At 38.0% G+C, this 18,155-nt stretch overlaps 2 protein-coding genes across 2 annotated transcripts in view; one reads left to right on the forward strand and one right to left on the reverse strand.

Annotated features, from left to right (window-relative positions):
* Positions 1-661: 661 nt before the first annotated feature.
* On the forward strand, positions 662-3,002 carry wu:fj16a03 (uncharacterized protein LOC335475 homolog). Its single transcript, XM_042010936.1, has 3 exons — positions 662-838; positions 2,550-2,648; positions 2,768-3,002. The coding sequence occupies exons 1-3, from the start codon at positions 793-795 to the stop codon at positions 2,851-2,853; spliced, it is 231 nt and encodes a 76-aa protein (XP_041866870.1). The 5' UTR covers positions 662-792; the 3' UTR covers positions 2,854-3,002.
* Positions 3,003-11,324: 8,322 nt separating this feature from the next.
* LOC121655934 overlaps positions 11,325-18,155 on the reverse strand; it is a 57,232-nt gene continuing 50,401 nt past the window's right edge. The window contains exons 13-19 of the mRNA XM_042010866.1: positions 17,831-17,874; positions 16,910-17,100; positions 16,611-16,681; positions 15,464-15,621; positions 15,223-15,367; positions 15,002-15,145; positions 11,325-12,198 (exon numbers count right to left, since the gene is read on the reverse strand). Of these exons, the coding sequence (XP_041866800.1) occupies positions 11,884-12,198; positions 15,002-15,145; positions 15,223-15,367; positions 15,464-15,621; positions 16,611-16,681; positions 16,910-17,100; positions 17,831-17,874 (1,068 nt within the window). The 3' untranslated portion in view covers positions 11,325-11,883. The remainder of the gene's footprint in view (positions 12,199-15,001; positions 15,146-15,222; positions 15,368-15,463; positions 15,622-16,610; positions 16,682-16,909; positions 17,101-17,830; positions 17,875-18,155) is intronic.

Here is an 18,155-nt window from a genome sequence, read left to right on the forward strand (position 1 = left end):
TTGAGTCTTTCTCGGTCCTTTTGGCACAAATCTAATCCCATAGAAAAGTTCTGATGGGGGTCCAGGCAGGAAAAGGGGGCACACATGAGACCTTTTTTTAGGTCTACATTTCATAAATTCCTGAACTCGTTATTACAACTGAAGTGATCATCTAATGTAAAAAAGTGAAGAAAAACCAGCAGATGTGACGACTGAAGTTAAACAGCCAACACTGATGATCTGGATGAAAACGGCTTTTTCCTTTTATCACTGTGAGTGTTTGTGCAGCAGAGATAAAAGTCCAACAGCAGCATCACCCAAAGTAAACACCTGCTGGTAAAACACATCAATGGCTGTTTGTTTTACTAGTTTTATTACAGAAATGATCACCATGGAGACAGTTGGTGAGACAATGATGCATGAATTCTGAATTTTCTGGAACATGGTAGCAATGATTCAGAACAACATATAGAAGTACATTTCATGCTGCATTTACTGACCCTTGGACATCTGACGTTTACCCAAGAGAAGGTCAGTTAACAGCAAATATTTGTGTCATGCCTGCGGGGGTGCCTCTCTGCATGCATGACTCGGCAGAATCTGCCAACTGTCTCTCTGACACCAATGACTCAGCTAAAAGAAGGAAAGACAAAGTTTCAGCAAACAGTCGGGGCATGTTGATTCAGAGCTTTCCATGATTTCAGCACATTCTGTTCACCTTTGTGTATTTTTCTGCAGGGAATAAAACCGAGCTTTGCTCTGCTCTTCCCAGTTTTCCTGCTTGTTGAGTCTTGTCGACACAAATCCAGAAATATGAAGTTTTACCTGCTGCTGCTTCTGCTGCTGCCACTCTGCACAGGTATGTACTCTCACCTGTAACTTTTCTTTTAAGCAATGATCTTAAATGACATGTTCTCAGGTTTAAATGAAAACGTGTCCGCGCAGCCACGCAGCTCGTAAACGAATAAACTGCTTCATTACTGAAGTGTGTGACGGAACACTTGAACCACTGGGATTTTTTGTTAAATTATTGCATTTTACGTAGCGTAAAGCTAATTAAATAACTGTCTGGCAGCAGCAACACTGACACTTTTTTGTTTGTATTTGTCCCCCTCTTTAATAAATGATTTCCTCCTCTTACCTAAAGAATGCTTTAGGTACCTGAGCTAACATCAGCAGCAGCTCAAAACTTAACGTAATAAAGAACGAAGCAGAACTGGAGTGGATCTTAACCCTGAATGTATGAGATGTTCAGAGTTTTAACAAATGTTATTAACAAACAGGGACCTCAGAAATCTGTTAACTGTTAAAGACACAGAGCTTCCTGTGTGACGGAAAATCTAATTCCACCTAAAGCTGCACAAAGTTAAGAAGATTTTTATTATGTTTTGTTTTTTTGTTGTTTTTTTTTTGTTTGTTTGTTTTGTTTTTTTTTGTTGTTTTTTGTTTTTTTACCTTATTTGATGGTTAACAGGACTTGAGCTGGTCAATGACATTTACTGCACAGAAACTACAGAGAAATATTCACGATTATGACTAAAACCACATCTTATAAGTTCTTCTCATCTTTAATACTTGACAGTTACTCCCATTTTTGAAGTTTACATCTCATTTTAACTTTTTTCAAAGTTTTGAATTATGTGTGAATGTGAAATGTCTTGTAAAGTGCTCTATAAGTAAAATTCTTATTTTATTATTATTAATAATAATAATAATAAAATAAGAATTTTACTTATAGAGCACTTTACAAGACTTTGCTGGGGATCTATTTTTATCTATTGTTTTCATAAAAGCTGTACTTTGTGTTTACTTTTCAGTTATAGAATGAGTTACTATTAAGTTTATCTATGTAGCAGATTTAAAAATAACCTCCAACCAAAGTGCTGCACAATGTTGGAAATGTATATGAACACTATATAACCTCTAAGATGGTGATCAAAATGTCAAAATTAAGAGGAAAAAAATTTAACAGGAGATTTAAAAAAAATTAATTAATAAATAAATATAAAAAATAAATAGCAAAGTAAGTTACTTCACCAGGTTTAAAGGCCAGCAAAAATAATAATAAAAAAAATTACATTTTAGAATTTTCATCTTTAAATTAAAAGAACAATTGGCCACAAAGTCACAACAATCTAAATAACTGACGGCCAAAGTCTGAAATTATGACAATTAAAATTAATTTCTTAAATTTAACCCAACACACTTGTATTTACGTCCAGCTCGTCCTCTCTCTTTCACATAATGGTACGATCCTATTCTTTCCTCCCGTGTGATTGGCTGCATGCTGTGCCCATCAAGACAAAGCCCCGCCCCTTCTAAGGGTTCAGCTTTTCTTGCTCACTACAACACATGATGATGTTATTATAACATTCCAGACATGAACATTCTGGACAGTCGAGTTTTATATCACAGATTTACTGTGAAATAAAATAATTCGTTTTATTTTAGTTGGATCATCCTCTCTGTTACTTCTAACCAGCCTCTCAGTCTGGATTACTTCAGAGTTAAAACCCTACAGCGAGGGTCCAGTGTAACCTGGTTTTGACCTGATCTGCTGTGTTTTCCAGCTCAGTTTTCCATAGAGTGTTATGGGGAAGACTTCTTACTGGTCAGAAACATGTTGCTGCACTGCAACAGCAAAACCCCCCAGGCCTGTTACACCAAAGGTGAGTCCTCCGTCAGCACGCAGAGCTTTAGGAACCTGATCAGGATTCACCAATAGTGATAAAACCAGGTCAGTTTATTAACCATGTCATGGAGCTTCTCACGTGTTTTCTGTTTGCAGATAATGGAGAGAAAGGTTGTACTGTCCTGAAGAACTGTAACCTTCCCAAATGGACCTGCTGTCACACCGACCGCTGCAATGCCTAGAAAACCTGCCATCAAACCTCTGGATGAGGTTTCCCAGGATCAGCAGCCACATTTTCAGCTCTGTGTCAATGTGAATATTTGCTTTTTAAATCTTGAATCACTCTTTGAGTGATGTCTGTGGACTTCAATAAACTCAAATCCTGGGAAAAGTCATTTTCAAAGCATGAATGTTTACAGGTTTAAAGCTGCAGAATCTCCCTGCAGATCTCTGAATGGTTGATTGTCGCTCAGGACTTTGGAGGTGATGGGGAACTCTATTAAAAATTTAATCTAATTAATTACAGGCATTCTAATTAAGTAATCTTGATTAATCACATTTTAATCGCATAACAATATTTGCCTCAAAAGCATTACTTTTTTATTTAAATGTATTTTAGTAGACGACTGAATGGAAAATAGACATTAATATTATAAACTAATTATATGTCTGAAAGCTAATGTCTGAAAAATGCATTTAATTCCATGTCAGTTAAAAACAGTAGAAAAAGAAATAAAAAATATTTCTGGCCAAAACTGAACTAAAATTGAAGTGTTATTTTAAGTATTTTCACTAGCAGCTCCAGTTGTTCTCAGATTAAAAGTGTGCAACAAGTTACAGAACTTTCAACTTTTAAAATATTTTCCTCTACACTCTAAGCCAGGTAAGCCGGGGCGAAGTCAGCCAGCAGCAGCTTCCAGTCTGGTCCTGGCAAAGCAAGGCAAATTTATTTATATAGCACATTTCATGTACAAGACAATTCAAAGTGCTTTACATTAAACAGTAAAAGCCTTACAGTGAGGTGCAGGAAGCAATAACAGGTGCATTAAAACAAGCTTTAAAAGAAATAAAAAAAAAATTACAAAACAAAAAAAGCAAAAATAAAATCAATGAAATGCAAGAAATAAAGTTCCAGTGTGGGGAATTAACTGCTGTTCTGACAAAGGGCGGCAAATAGAAAAGTTTTTAACCCTGATGTAAAACTGCTGAGTCAGCAGACCTGCAGTTTTCTGGGAGTTTGTTCCACATGTGAAGAGCATGAAAGTTGAACGCTGCCTCTCCACGTTTAGTTCTGACTCTAGGAACAGAAAGTAGACCGGACCCTGATGACCTGAGGGATCTGATTGGTTCATAACAAACCAGAATACAGAGGATCCTGAATAGATGCTGGTCCTAAACATTTCAGGTCTTTGTAAATATGAGTTCTAGGATCTACTTTCCTGGTCTTAGTAAGGACTGGAGTTTTAGGATCTACTTTCCTGGTCTTAGTAAGGACTGGAGTTCTAGGATCTACTTTTCTGGTCTTAGTAAGGACTGGAGTTCTAGGATCTACTTTCCTGGTCTTAGTAAGGACTGGAGTTTTAGGATCTACTTTCCTGGTCTTAGTAAGGACTGGAGTTCTAGGATCTACTTTCCTGGTCTTAGTGATGACTGAAGTTCTAGGATCAACTTTCCTGGTCTTAGTGAGGACTGGAGTTCTAGGATCTACTTTCCTGGTCTTAGTGAGGACTGGAGCAGAAGCGTTCTGGACTACCTGCAGCTGTCTGAAGGACTTTTTAGGACAGTAGTCCAGTCTACTAAAGAAAGATGCATTTACCAGTTTTCTAAATCCAGCTGAATCATAAGTCCTGTCATCAGTGGTGAAAGTAGTTTGAAATTCTTGCCGGTGCTATTTCCAAAACCTTTATGTATACCTTTTATGTATAAAAAATATATGAATATACATATGTATGTATGTATGTATGTATGTATAAATATGTACATATATATGTACATATGTATATATGTACATATATGTGCATGTATGTATGTATCTATGTATGTACATATGTATATACTGACTACATACATGTAAGTATGTATGCAAATATGTAGGTATAAAAAATGTATGAATATACATATGTACATATGTATGTATGTATGTATGTATTTATGTATGTATGCATGTATGTACTGTATGTATGTATGTATGTACATATGTTTATTAAAATGTAAATATGTGTGAACATATCTATATATGTACATATGTATGTATGTATGTATGTATGTATGTATGTATGTATGTATGTATGTATGTATGTATGTATGTATGTATGATAAATTTATGTACTTATGTATGTACATATGTATATATACATTCATGTAAGTATGTTTATTAGTATATATTTATGTGTGAACGTATCTATATATGTACATATTAATGTATGTATGTATGTATGTATTTGTGTGAACGTATTTATATATGTACAAATATATGTATGTATGTATGTATGTATGTATATATTTATGTATATATGTATGTATGTATGTACATATGTATATATACATACATGTAAGTTTGTTTATTAGTTTCAATTTATGTGTGAACGTATCTATATATGTACATATTAATGTATGTATGTATGTATATATGTATATATTTGTGTGAACGTATTTATATATGTACAAGTGTATGTATGTATGTAAGTATGTCTGTATAAAAAATGTATCAATGTGGATATGTATGTATGAATTTATGTATGTGCCAAAGTATCTGTATATGTATGTATGTAGGTATGTATGTATGTATGTTTGTATGTATGTATGTATGTATGTATGTATGTATGTATGTATGTATGTATGTATGTATGTATGTACTGTATGTATCTAAACATATCTATATATGCACATATGTATAAATGTACATATGTGTGCATGTATGTATATATCTACGTATGTCCATATGTATATATACATACATGTGCGTTTCTATAATAGTATATATTTATGTGTGAACGTATCTATATATGTACATATTAATGTATGTATGTATGTATGTGTGTATGTGTGTATGTATGTATGAATGTATGTGTGTATGTATGTATGTATGCATGTATGTATGTATATATGTATGTATGTATGTATCTATGTATGTATGTATGTAAACATATCTATATATGCACATATGTATATATGTACATATGTGTGCATGTATGTATATATCTACGTATGTCCATATGTATATACACATACATGTAGGTATGCATATTTGTATGTATTTATGTGTGAACGTATCTATATATGTACATATGTATGTATGTATGTATGTATGTATGTATGTATGTATGTATGTATGTCTTTGTGTGTACATATTTATATATGTACAAATCTATGTATGTATGTATATATTTATGTATGTATGTATGTATGTATGTATGTATGTATGTATGTATGTATGTATGTATGTATGTATGTACATATGTATATATACATACATATAAGTATGTTTATTAGTATCTTTTTCTGTGAGAACGTATATATATGTATGTATGCATGTATGTATGTATATATGTATCTATGTATGTATCTATGTACCTATGTTTGTGTGAACATATCTATATATGAAAATATGTATGTATAAATTAAAAATGTATGAATATCCATATGTACGTGTGTATGAATGTGTATGTGTAAACATATCTATATATGTACATTTGAATATATGTACATATGTTTTCATGTATGTATGTATCTACGTATTTACATATGTATATAAACATACATGTAAGTATGTATGTAAATATGTATGTATTAAACATGTATGAATATACAAATATATATATGTATGTATGTATGTATGTATGTATGTCTGAAATTTTTTTTTATCAATATAGACATGTATGTATGAATTTATGTATGTGTCAAAGTGTCTGTATATGTATGTATGTATTTATGAATATATCTATGTATGCATGTATGTATGTATGTATTTATGTGTGAATGTATCTTTACATGTACATATGTATATTGAACATATGTATGTAAGTTTGTCTGTATGTATGTATGTATGTATGTATCCATGAACATATATTATATATATTATATCCATATAACATTTTAGTTACAATGCAATGGTAATACAAAGTTTCTTGTTTTTGGAAACATTTATGAACACCTGCCCTGTACATGAAATGTGCTCTACAAATAAACTGTCTTGCTTTGCCTTCACAACTTTGTTTATATAAGCTAGCAATACCCACTATGATGAGGCAGATCTTGGAATGGCACAGAGGAGGTAACAACTGGTTCACGTCTGTTAAAATTGGAATATGGCCAGTTGAACTGGTATCTGGTTATTTTTCCTGGAAGGTGAGGAAATAAATGTCACAAGTGTTTCTTTGGAACTCTAAGAAGGAAATGGAAGTAAACCCGTGACAATCTCAGTTGTGACAGAAGTTTCATGATAGTAGATAGCGAGTTGCTAGGGGCAGATGGAGGTCTATAACACCCCACTAACATAATTTGGTGATTTCTAGGCAATTCGATTTTAAGTGCCTACAGTTAAAATTCTTTACTTACTGAGGAATCCTGGCATCCTGGTCCTGCTGGACCAGGTCAGAACATGACCATTGATAAATGTTGTGGGTTTGGTGTCTGTAGCTCATTTCCAGCCATAAATATTAAACTATGATGCTCACTTAACTTGGTTTCTAACGTGTATATAGCGTCTAAACATTATCTTTTCTGTCCTGTTTTTTTTTTTTATCTATGATCGTTCTGGTGGATGTTGCTATTGTTGAGGGTGGTGAAGATCACAAGTCTGTTTCTCTCTTCTGATGTCAGTTTAGTAACGGGGAGGGGGGGACCTTTTCACTGCAGGGGTGCTTGTTTCAGCACAACACCTGGGTGAATGTCCTGGCTTGGCACGATAAGCAACCGTGTTAAATACTGGTTGTTTTATTAAAAAAGATTTATATTGATCAAAAATAATTGTGAGTTTTTCTATAATCCAGCAGCCCCAACAGAAATGGGATCCCACAGAGGAACATCGATGTAGCCAAAGGAAGGTTCCCATGGGCTGATACCGATGGCGGTCTCAGCCCAGACAACAGCTCCAGTGTTTACTGGGATCCTTCCCAGCTTGGATTTTCCCACCTCAAGTTGTGATCAAGGGTTTTTTGGTTATTAGTTTTAGAGCTTGTTTGTATGCTGTTTGACCTGCATGCCAGCTTGTCATACAGTACATCACATGTTACAGTCATTACATGATAATACAGTCTCTTATATCTGAAATTTGACATTAAATCTAAATTTGGTCCCAGTTTTCTTAACGTGTTGCATAAAGTGGAGTCTTAAATCAACAGCAACATTAAATATTTAAACTTGTGAACCACTTCAAGTTTTGTTCCTTCATCACAGCAACATCTTCATCTTCAGCTCAACTTTTCTTCAAAAACAGTTTTTCATACATTCAGAAGCAGATGGGAATTTTGCAGTGACCCAGATAAACTACTCATGGATGATGATGACTATCTCATTAGCATTTATCTGGCATTGGGGGCATCACTGACATAAATAAATACTAAATAATAACGGTCCCAAGACCTTGAGGTACACTCAGAAGTTTTAGATGTTACTTGCTGCACTCTTACACATTTTTGTCCCAGATATGGCTCCATCTACTACATGGTACATGAGGAAAAATTCAAATGCTCCAATTACAGCACTTACAGTCACATACTCTATACAACATAGTTTATTCAGATGTTGAATTTTCTCTAAAATATCTGAAATTAGAGATGAAATCAAATTTCGAAGTTGTTTAAAGAAGAATTACGAATCAACAGTAAAACCAAAATATTTAAACTCTTGATCCAATTTTGTTCCTTCGTCATCACAGCAGGATCCTTTTTTTAACTTAAACTTTGAAGTTTTTTTTTTACCTTTTAATATATATTATAAGTCCTGCGATGTGCCAGAACTGGACCTGGACAACCCGGTTTAAACCCCACCTGTTTCTCTTCAACCAACTGGAAACATCATTTCGGTCACAGTCTGAGATCACACACAAATAAATAAATGACTGAGTTTTTTTGTTTTCCAAGTTTTATTACTATTATTATTTTATTTCTAAGCCTCCAGCACGTCACAACATCTTGTTTGTGTTTCACTACAACAAACCTCACAGGTTGTGACAGTATGTACAGCATCGATCAGATCGGCGAACCGGCAGCAGACATCCGGGCCACCGGGAAGACAAACAACGACAAACATTTACAGGAACTAGTTTGTGGTCTGAATAAATAAACAAGTGTTTTTATCTAAAAGCTCTAAAAGCAAAGTGCGGCTGTATGGCTTCTTCTTCTTCGCTCCAACTTTATTTACAACAAGAAGTTGCTGAAAGCGATGGAGTGATCGCACACAGCAACAACACACATACACAAACACAATGTTTCCATGGAAACTGCTGCAACCTTCCCATCAATCTTGAAGTAAACTTGAATGAGACCTGCAGTCTGTTTGGGTCCAGACAGGTCCTAGTCCTGGTTCTGAGTCCACAGGGACTTCAGTTTATTTACATGGAACCAACATCAGACCAGAACCTGAACCCAGAGTGTTTGTTCTCCAGGTGAGCTGAAGAATTTCTGGTTGGAGATTGGATTTGTTGATGATGATGATGATGATGGAGGACTGATTTTGATGTTCAGTCTGCTCTGGTGTCGCTAAAGTCAAAACCACAGAGGTGATAAACTCTATCCATCCTGAGAATTCTTTTCCTCTCTCCGGTCCTCAGTTTGGACTTCAGTTTTATTGGTACCTTCAAATTGCTCCTCAGTTGAAGTGCAGGAGGAGTAAATACTGCAGGTCAAGTTTCCAGACAGGTTCAGACTGAACTCTGATGAAGAGCTGTAAACAAACAACATGGGGAAAACAACCAGCTGCTCTCTGCTGCCACCCAGAGGCCGTTTCCTGGCATTACACAAAGCTCTGACAAGGAGCAACAACCAGCTGCTCTCTGCTGCCACCCAGAGGCCGTTTCCTGGCATTACACAAAGCTCTGACAAGGAGCAACAACCAGCTGCTCTCTGCTGCCACCCAGAGGCCGTTTCCTGGCATTACACAAAGCTCTGACAAGGAGCAACAACCAGCTGCTCTCTGCTGCCACCCAGAGGCCGTTTCCTGGCATTACACAAAGCTCTGACAAGGAGCATCAAGCTTTAGTGTTAAAAAACAGAAACAGGAATGTTACTGCATCACATTGGGAAAAGATCCAGAATGAATCAGTTTTCTGGTCTCTTTGGATCTCTAATATTCTGATAAGTTTTAGATTTTAAACAATCAAAAAGAAAATTGATCTTCAATAGTTTGATATGGATCAATATGTGAAAAGCAGCTCTCTGCTGCCCTCCGGTGGAAGCAGGAGGAAACTACATGAAGGTCTGATAACACACTTCTGTCATATGACTTGGACCAATCAGATTGTCTTAAACTGTTACATAAACTTCACATGAAGAAGAAGGAGATGGACGATGAGAACAAAGTGGACGGATCCAAACGCTTCAGTAGACAAAACTACAGAAACTCATGAGGAAAAAACTCCTGAATGAAAGCAGTTTGAGTCACTCGTTAGTTTTACTGATTTTGTCACTGTTAGAAAAACAAAGAAAAACTTTTTCTTCCATTGACACAGAAATAAAACTCAACTTCTGGTTCTGGTTCCTGCTCCAGAATCAACTCTCAGCATGAAAACTGGGAACCTCTTATGTCAGAGTCTGGGGGCGGAGTTAATGTGTAACTACACACCCTATTTTTTGCGTAACTCCGCCCACTGTCGAATTTGAAAAATGCCTGCAACTGCAAGGGTGGGGGGAGGTGTGGGGCTATCAGGGAGAAGAGAGTGGGCGGGACGGGATGCACAGGCAGAAATGATTGACAGACAGCAGCTCAGCTCACGTGTGCGTGAGCTGCAGTCATATGCGTTGGTGGGCGTGGTTTTTGATACCTGCATCTGGAGGGAGGGGCTGTGTAGGTTTTAAAATTATCTGGTGATGAAGATAACCTCTCTTTGTCACAAAAAACAAAATGGTTTTATCCTGTAGAGGGCGTTATGAGCCATGTTTTTACCCATAAAATCCCATTTTTAAAATAAATAAAAAAATATAAATTTTATCAACAGTACATGTGATTTTCATCACAATTAAGTAATTCCGTGACGTTTACAGCTCAAAAAACACATTTTTGGGTGCACTACCCCTTTAATGTGACCGTGGTGATCAACCAGGAGTTTTGGCTGATCCATTTAAAATGTTTCATCGGAAATCTGCATCTGTGTGCAGAAAACATTTAATCCGGTTAAGATAAATGCAACTTTTCAGGCAAAAAATGATCAAATTAGTCTGAGATATTCAGAACTAAATGAAGGTTTTGATGTGAAGAAACACCGAACTGACTGCTGCTCTGTGACGATCAGGTGAAAACAAATACAGATTTTTAGAAACTTACGAATATTTAAGTCCAGAAAAGTCTGGTGGAGGACGAAAAGTCACAGAAGTTAAATGTTCACATGTAAGGGGGGGGGGGGACTCATGGAGGAAAACTTCCAGTTAATTTATTCAGTTTTTATCTTATAAGGTTTTATTTATCATCTAGTCTTTAATTACAGTTATCTTATTTTTATTTTTATTTACTATTTTGCAGCATTTTTAATCCTGTTTTTTCCTTAACTTTATTTTACTAAAATAAATTCAGTTTTTGAGTTCAGTAAAAAATAAAAAAAACTTAAACTAAACTCAGTGAAATCCCGTTTTATAAATCCTGTTTTAATTGTTTTTTAAGATCCTGTTTCACAGTAAATGGATCAATAACTGGTCGACTGATCCACATTTAAACTTGTTGTTCTGTCACTCAGAAGTTTTTGGTCCCTGATGCTTCAGTTCCTGTTTGTTTCCAGCAGAATGAGGAAAGCAACAATAAACACTCAGTAAAGTGTGCAGGTTCCTGTGTTTTCTTTGTTTGTTCGCTTGTTTGTTTGTTCGGAGGTTCTCTGACTCTACAGTCTTTCCCCCCTCCCTCTCCTCTTGTCCATTATCTCCATTACCGCGGCAACGCACCCACACATTTGTGGTTATCATGGCAACCAGATGGGAGAAGCAGTCAGTCTTATGGGGCAAAATTAAAAGTTCCTACAGAGTGTTTGTGACCCTGAAGGCCCCACTGTGACACCCCCTGTCAAAACAGCATCAGCCAATCAGGAGGAGGCTGAGGGTGAACAGAAAAAGTTGGCTGCTGGTTGGTTACGCCGCCTCCTCCTGTCTGCTGCTCTGTCTCTGCAGCTCCACCTGCTGGCCGCCGCCGTTCTTCCTCCTGCTTCCGTCTCTGCCGCCGCTCTTGGATGACGACGAGTGAGACGAGGTGACCTTTAAACTCTTGGACGTCTTGGTTCCTCGGGTCTTCTCCTTGTTGGCGGCATCCTGAGGCAATGTGGGGCTCGAGTGCGCCCTCTGGAGGCCGCCGTCGTCAAACAGCCGGGACTCAAAGGCCTCCAGGTCCTCATCTCCGTGGGACAGCTTGGCTCGCATCAGCATGGCGTACGTACCGTAACGGGTTTTCTGTAAGAGAGACGGGAGAAGGGTGGTGAGCAGGGTGGAGCTTCGCGATTACAGGGCCATGGTGCCAAACTTCTCAGCATGAATGACTGAACATCACTACCTGGAAAACCTCAAAAAGAATTATTAAGCAACAAGGACAATGAGGTAACCACAGTTCACCTGTTGGGCCGATTAAATACACAACTTCTCTGATTCTTCCACATGACTGTAAACGCATCAGAGACTTACATCATCTGTGTGTGTGGCAGCAATATTTTAGATGTGTGTCTTCAGCTGAGTCATGTGACAACAGATATTCGTGCACGCTGCTGCTGTGCATCAACAACATGCACAATGGTGCAAAGCGATGATGATGATGATGCAGCCATAGAAATAACTTATCACTCTAAATCCCCCTTCAGCTCCTTAAAACCCAACATGAGGTCAGGCTGAACCTGATCAGAGACCGAGTCTGTCCACTGATGTCCACGGTGACGTTCGCTGTCTGTAATGAGAGTGGGACAGGTTTGTGAGGCTAACTGGATGAAATAAAGGAGTAGAAACAGGCGGTAAACAGCAGCCTGTCACTGTGACTGATCTCCGTGTTCTGACACGCAGTCTGCGGTTCGATTGACACCACACACACTGATCTAGAGCAAACTGTGATGAAGACGAGCTGGAACGAGACAGAAGGAGCTGTCACCATTTCCCACTCGCCTGTGAGGAGGTCATGTGACCTCAGAGGTTTCACATGGTCGCCGTAGCGACTGACACTTTGTGTGTGCTCCAGTCAACAAACTGATGATGCATTTGCTGCTTTTTACTTGTGAGTGTTTATCACATTACGGTTAAAGAACTGCAGCCGCCTGTTTCAGGCTGTTCTCCGTGTAAAGATGAGGCGAGTGTACTGAGTGCTGGTTGGTCTGATTTGCATTAAACGCAGCATGGCGGCAGCAGCAGGCTGGACTGTCGCCGCTTGGCTCTGGGCAGGTTGTTTCCATGGTTTCATGCTGTTGGTTCTGACCGACCATCTGCAGCCGACTCAGACTCAGACCAGAATGTGTTTTTCCATCTGCAGCTTGGTGTTTGGTGAACATCACATTTCTGTTGCTGCCTTCTGGGACCGACCGACGTTTTCTGCTTCAGTCTGATCCTCAGCTGAGGGACTGGTTTCATCATGTGTAAAAGATTTTCACAGGTAAAGAAAACAGAGACTCTTTCCGGTGCAGCGGCACAGATTGTTTTAGAGAAAAGGAGAAAATGATCTGAGTTTTAATCCATTCAGCTCCATGTTCTCTGTTTTCCATCCAAAGTCCGGATCCAGTCTCTGACTCTTTACTGGACCTTTGAATCAATCAACAATAAATCAAGAGAAACTATCAACACACATGAAGGAGGATTTTCTAGCTTTGGTCTTTAATCTTTGTAAGTTATCAAGGATGTTTTTGTCCTTTCAAGTGGTTCTTCCTCAATTTCTGGCTGCCATTTTGGCTTTGTTACCCCGTAAGGGAAGATTTATTTTGAAAGAAGAATTTCAGTTTTTCTTTAAGGTCAACAGGACACCAGAGGACAAATTTACGGCCCTTTCAGGTCATTAGAGGACGAAAAAGTCCTCTCCCCAAAACTGCTATAAAACATTACAGATTAATAGTTTTCTTTTTTTTTCTCTAATTGCTCAATCACCTTCATTCCTAATCAGAAATAAGTAATTATTAAATGATTTAAACCATTTAGATACAGATTTGATCACATGATGAAACTGTTTTTTAAACCATGTAAAATGAGTTATTTTCCATATAAAACATGTTGAGGGATGGGTATCAATTTAAAGACTGAAATAAATGTTTTTACTACTTTTTTTGTACATTTAGGACTTACAGAAAACCCTCCCTAACATGTATTTGATGAAAAATAACTTATTTTCTATGGGATATTTTTATATTGTAATTAATTTGGCATTTACATAATAAAACTATTTTAAATAGTGACATGTTCAGTATTTTTTATTACGGAATTTGATTGAACGATTTGACAAAAAAGTGGAAATAAATGACAAATTTAATATAATATCAATTATTATAATATAAATTTATTCAGGACTTTTTTGTCCTTTAATGACCCAAACGGGTAGTAAATTATAGATCTGACACTGCCATAAAAAATCTATTTAGTTAATAGTGTTAAATACATTTAAGACTGATCTTTAAACAAAATCTCCAAATAAAGGGTTAAAATTATTTGAACAACTACATATTTTGGAGTTTTGATTAGAGATGACTGAAAAATGTGAGACAAATATTATCTGCAATATTTTTGTTTTAATAGCCGTTTATGGGAGAGGACTTTTTTTTAATTTATAAATCTTACACTGGGGAAAAAAGAACAATCAAATCAAACAAATCAATTTTGTTACTAATTAGGTGAAAATGAACTAAAACCCAGCCATCCAAAATATATTATATGGGAAATAACTAATATTATTTTTATGTTCTTTTTTTTTAAACAGTGACATTATGCTCACACTGGTTTTTAAAGAGTTGAAATGATGTGAATAATTACAGATATGGTATTTCTGATTAGGACAGAGGTTTATTGAGCAATTTTAACAAAAACACACAAAAAAGTTGAAAAAATATTAATCTGTAATGTTTTAGTTTTAGTTTCTGTAAGAGGACTTTTTGTCGCCCAACAACCCGAAAGTGAAGGAAACTAAAGGAACCTAAAAGGATTAACACTTAGCACCACTAGAGGGCAGCATTTCACTGTACCAAGTCAAGATCAAAATTAATTTATTTGCTTCTTCTTCTTTGGTGTTCCTCCTCACCTCAAACTCCAGGTACTCCTTCCGGAGTTTTTGCTCCTCCAGCTCCCGACCTTTCACCTTTCGGTCCGGCGTGGAGGCCGTGAGTTCCACCAGCTCAGAGGAAACCGCCCTGAATCGGTTCTCGTGAGATTTAAGCTGCTCTTCCTGTTGGAACAGACGAGGAAACGGGTGAAACTCGGTCCGATAGAAAGTCAGACGTGGACAGAAGGTTCTTTTGGTACCTGGGACAGCTTGGTGTTGGAGCCTGGCAACAAAGGACGGCTGAACCGCTTCTGGGAGCCGATCGCCGCAGGGAAGGGAGGGGCAGAAAACATGGCCGCCACCACGTTGATGCGAGTGATCCAGGACTGCATCTGCTCTGCGTTCCTGCAGGACGAGATACAGGAAGCGCTCAGCTTTAAAGCGGCAGGATGTCTGAAGCTGCAGAGAGGAGGAGTGGTGTGGAAGAGAGGAGCGACTCACGGCGCCTGGAACAGGAAGACCCTCCAGTCGGCGGTCCGCAGGTAGAACACGTTGGGCCTCTTGCTGTAATCAGCTGCTCTCAGGGCCAGAGAGTGATGGATGGACACGGCGTTCTTCACATCCTCCTCCGTCAGCTCTCGCTCCGTGCGGTACTCATCCTGCAGAGCAGGCGACCAGTCATGTGACCACAGGGAATACAGTCACATGATCTCTGTTATACAGACTCAGTCTGTCAGAACAACATTAAAACGGCTCACATTTCACACTTATTTCTCTGAGATGAAAAGTGTTGGTCTTTTTACTTAAATAAACATTACTACCAATGTTAAAGTTAACCAAAAGGTTATTTTTCACCTGCGGTCCCTGGATTAAAAGAAAAAATATATATCAGATGCATACAAACACGTTAAAAATACATTAATCGAATCAGAAGAAATGAACTTGTTTCTACCTCAGAAACCTGATTTTTCCTCTTTGTTTGTTTCTTTTTTTCTTTCCAGGGACTGAAGATGAAAATGAACTTTTAGCTAATTTTGCATCACTTCACAGATGCATACAACACACTCTTCCTGACTAATTCTTTTTTTTTTATATAACAATGAATATTCCTCATTGGACGAGTCTTTTTACCTACATCACAGCTCATGTAATGTGTTGCCTAGGTTACTGTTTGTGGACACAGTGATTAAATCCATTCTCGCAGTGGTCGAGTGAGCTTGAGAATAAATCTGGAGAGAGAGCAGCAATCGTGACAAAAGTAAAAGGGATGATAAATAATTCTGCGACTGCTTCAGAGCGGTGACACCTGTAGAAACATTGAATATTAACACATCTGAAGTGACTGCAGCTGACTGTGGTTCAACGAGATCCAGAAGGGCTGGAACTGGAAAAACCTTTAGTTTAGAAAAAAGCTGCAGTTTCACTACTAGATCTCACTACATGCAACACACTGGATGTCAGATCCTGGTTTATATTTTCATAAAACGGTTTTATTTATATTTGATGCTTTGTGTCAGATGAAGAAGAAAGTTCAGAACTTGAAGCTTCACAGCAGCTCATGATCTAATGAGTGACATCACGCTGACCACGCCCACAGTCTGATCATGTGATCACAGGTTAAACAGAGAGGCTGCTGAGAAATGTTTACCTTCTGCAGGTAGAGCACCAGACCCTTCAGCATGGCATAGAAAGTCTTCCATCCTCTTTTACCCCGTGGTGCTGCAACAAGCAAAGCATCATGGGATATCACTCGACAGCACGAGGGACAGGAAATAACCTGAGCTTTGGCATCCATGTTCTCCTAAAATGTTTAGCAACATCTCCAACTTCAAAGCGACTTTTTCTGATGTTTAAACTTCATCTTTATCTTTTATTAAATTATTGTATTAAAACCAACTGATGTAAGAAACAAAAGGATTAAAAGGAGGAAGAGGAGGAGAGTTGTACTTCTCTTCCCGTCAGGGTCGGCGTGGACTTTGCGAACAAGGAAGCTGCTCTTGTAAAGCTCGCCGTCGGCCTGTTGGGCGACGCCCACCAGTGGGTTTCCACCACTCCCAAGCCGTTTCATTGTGTGGGAGGCGGAGTCTGTTCGGACATCTGCCAGCTCCGACATGGACTTCCTTAACTCCTCTTCATCACTTCAATAAAAAAAAAAAACGAAAAAACAGAAATTATTTGGATTTATGCTTTTAGAAAGAACTACAAAAGATAATAATTAGAAAAAGTTTCCTTAGTCTGTTCATTGGCTCGGACGGCTGTACCGCCTGACATTTTTATGTCAAAACATAAAAAATTTTTTATTATTGCAATGTTCTGAAAATGTATTAAAACTCAGTGATTTGCATACAATAAAGTGATGCATAATGTATTGATATGTACGTCATGGGAGGGACAGACAGACAGACAGACAGACAGACAGACAGATAGACAGACAGACAGATAGACAGATAGATAGATAGAAACTGAACATGTGTTTTATCCAAACTGAAAATGTTTTTTAGACTACAGTTTTTAACAGAAAGCAGTTTTCAGCCCAGTGAAAAGGAATTTAGGAGGTTAACGTCGCCACCTGTGTGCCTGTTTCCTGATGACTTCAGCCGAAACTGATTGAGAAAATACAGAAAAGGCTTAACCGTGAGGGAAACAAATGCACACACAGTGTGTGTTTGTGTGTGTCCAATGTTAAGCATGGGCGTTGGGATGCTGACCTGTAATTACAGCGAGGAAATAAGCAGGGAATGGTTACCATGGCAACAGAGGCTTAAATAAGAGTCAGGGCAGCGGGGACACACAGTACAAACAGCACACGCAGAATGCAGAACTCAAAAATACATTTCACATGTGTACAAGCTGCATGTTTGCACTTACATGGTCCACTGCAGCTTCTCGTTCTTGATGGAGCTGTACAGCGTCTGCAGAGACAACACACACAGTCAGCTGGACGTGACACACACACTCAGAGTGTTATCATCCGCCAGCACGCGAGGATCATGAGGAAGACTCAGCTCTTCGTCTGTCCTGCTGTTGGGTTTGTCTGAACTCAGATCCTCTGCAGAGTCCTGACAATCTGGACTGTAAAACTTACAGCCCTGAAAGATGAGAAACTCTTCTTTTACCCGATGGAGAAACATCCGACTCCTCAGTCTGATCACATGACCAGAACATTGAGTGTTAGTTTGCCTCATAGACTTAT

This window comes from Melanotaenia boesemani, chromosome 16 (genome assembly GCF_017639745.1).
Source record: "Melanotaenia boesemani isolate fMelBoe1 chromosome 16, fMelBoe1.pri, whole genome shotgun sequence".
In the NCBI taxonomy this organism is placed as follows: domain Eukaryota; kingdom Metazoa; phylum Chordata; class Actinopteri; order Atheriniformes; family Melanotaeniidae; genus Melanotaenia; species Melanotaenia boesemani.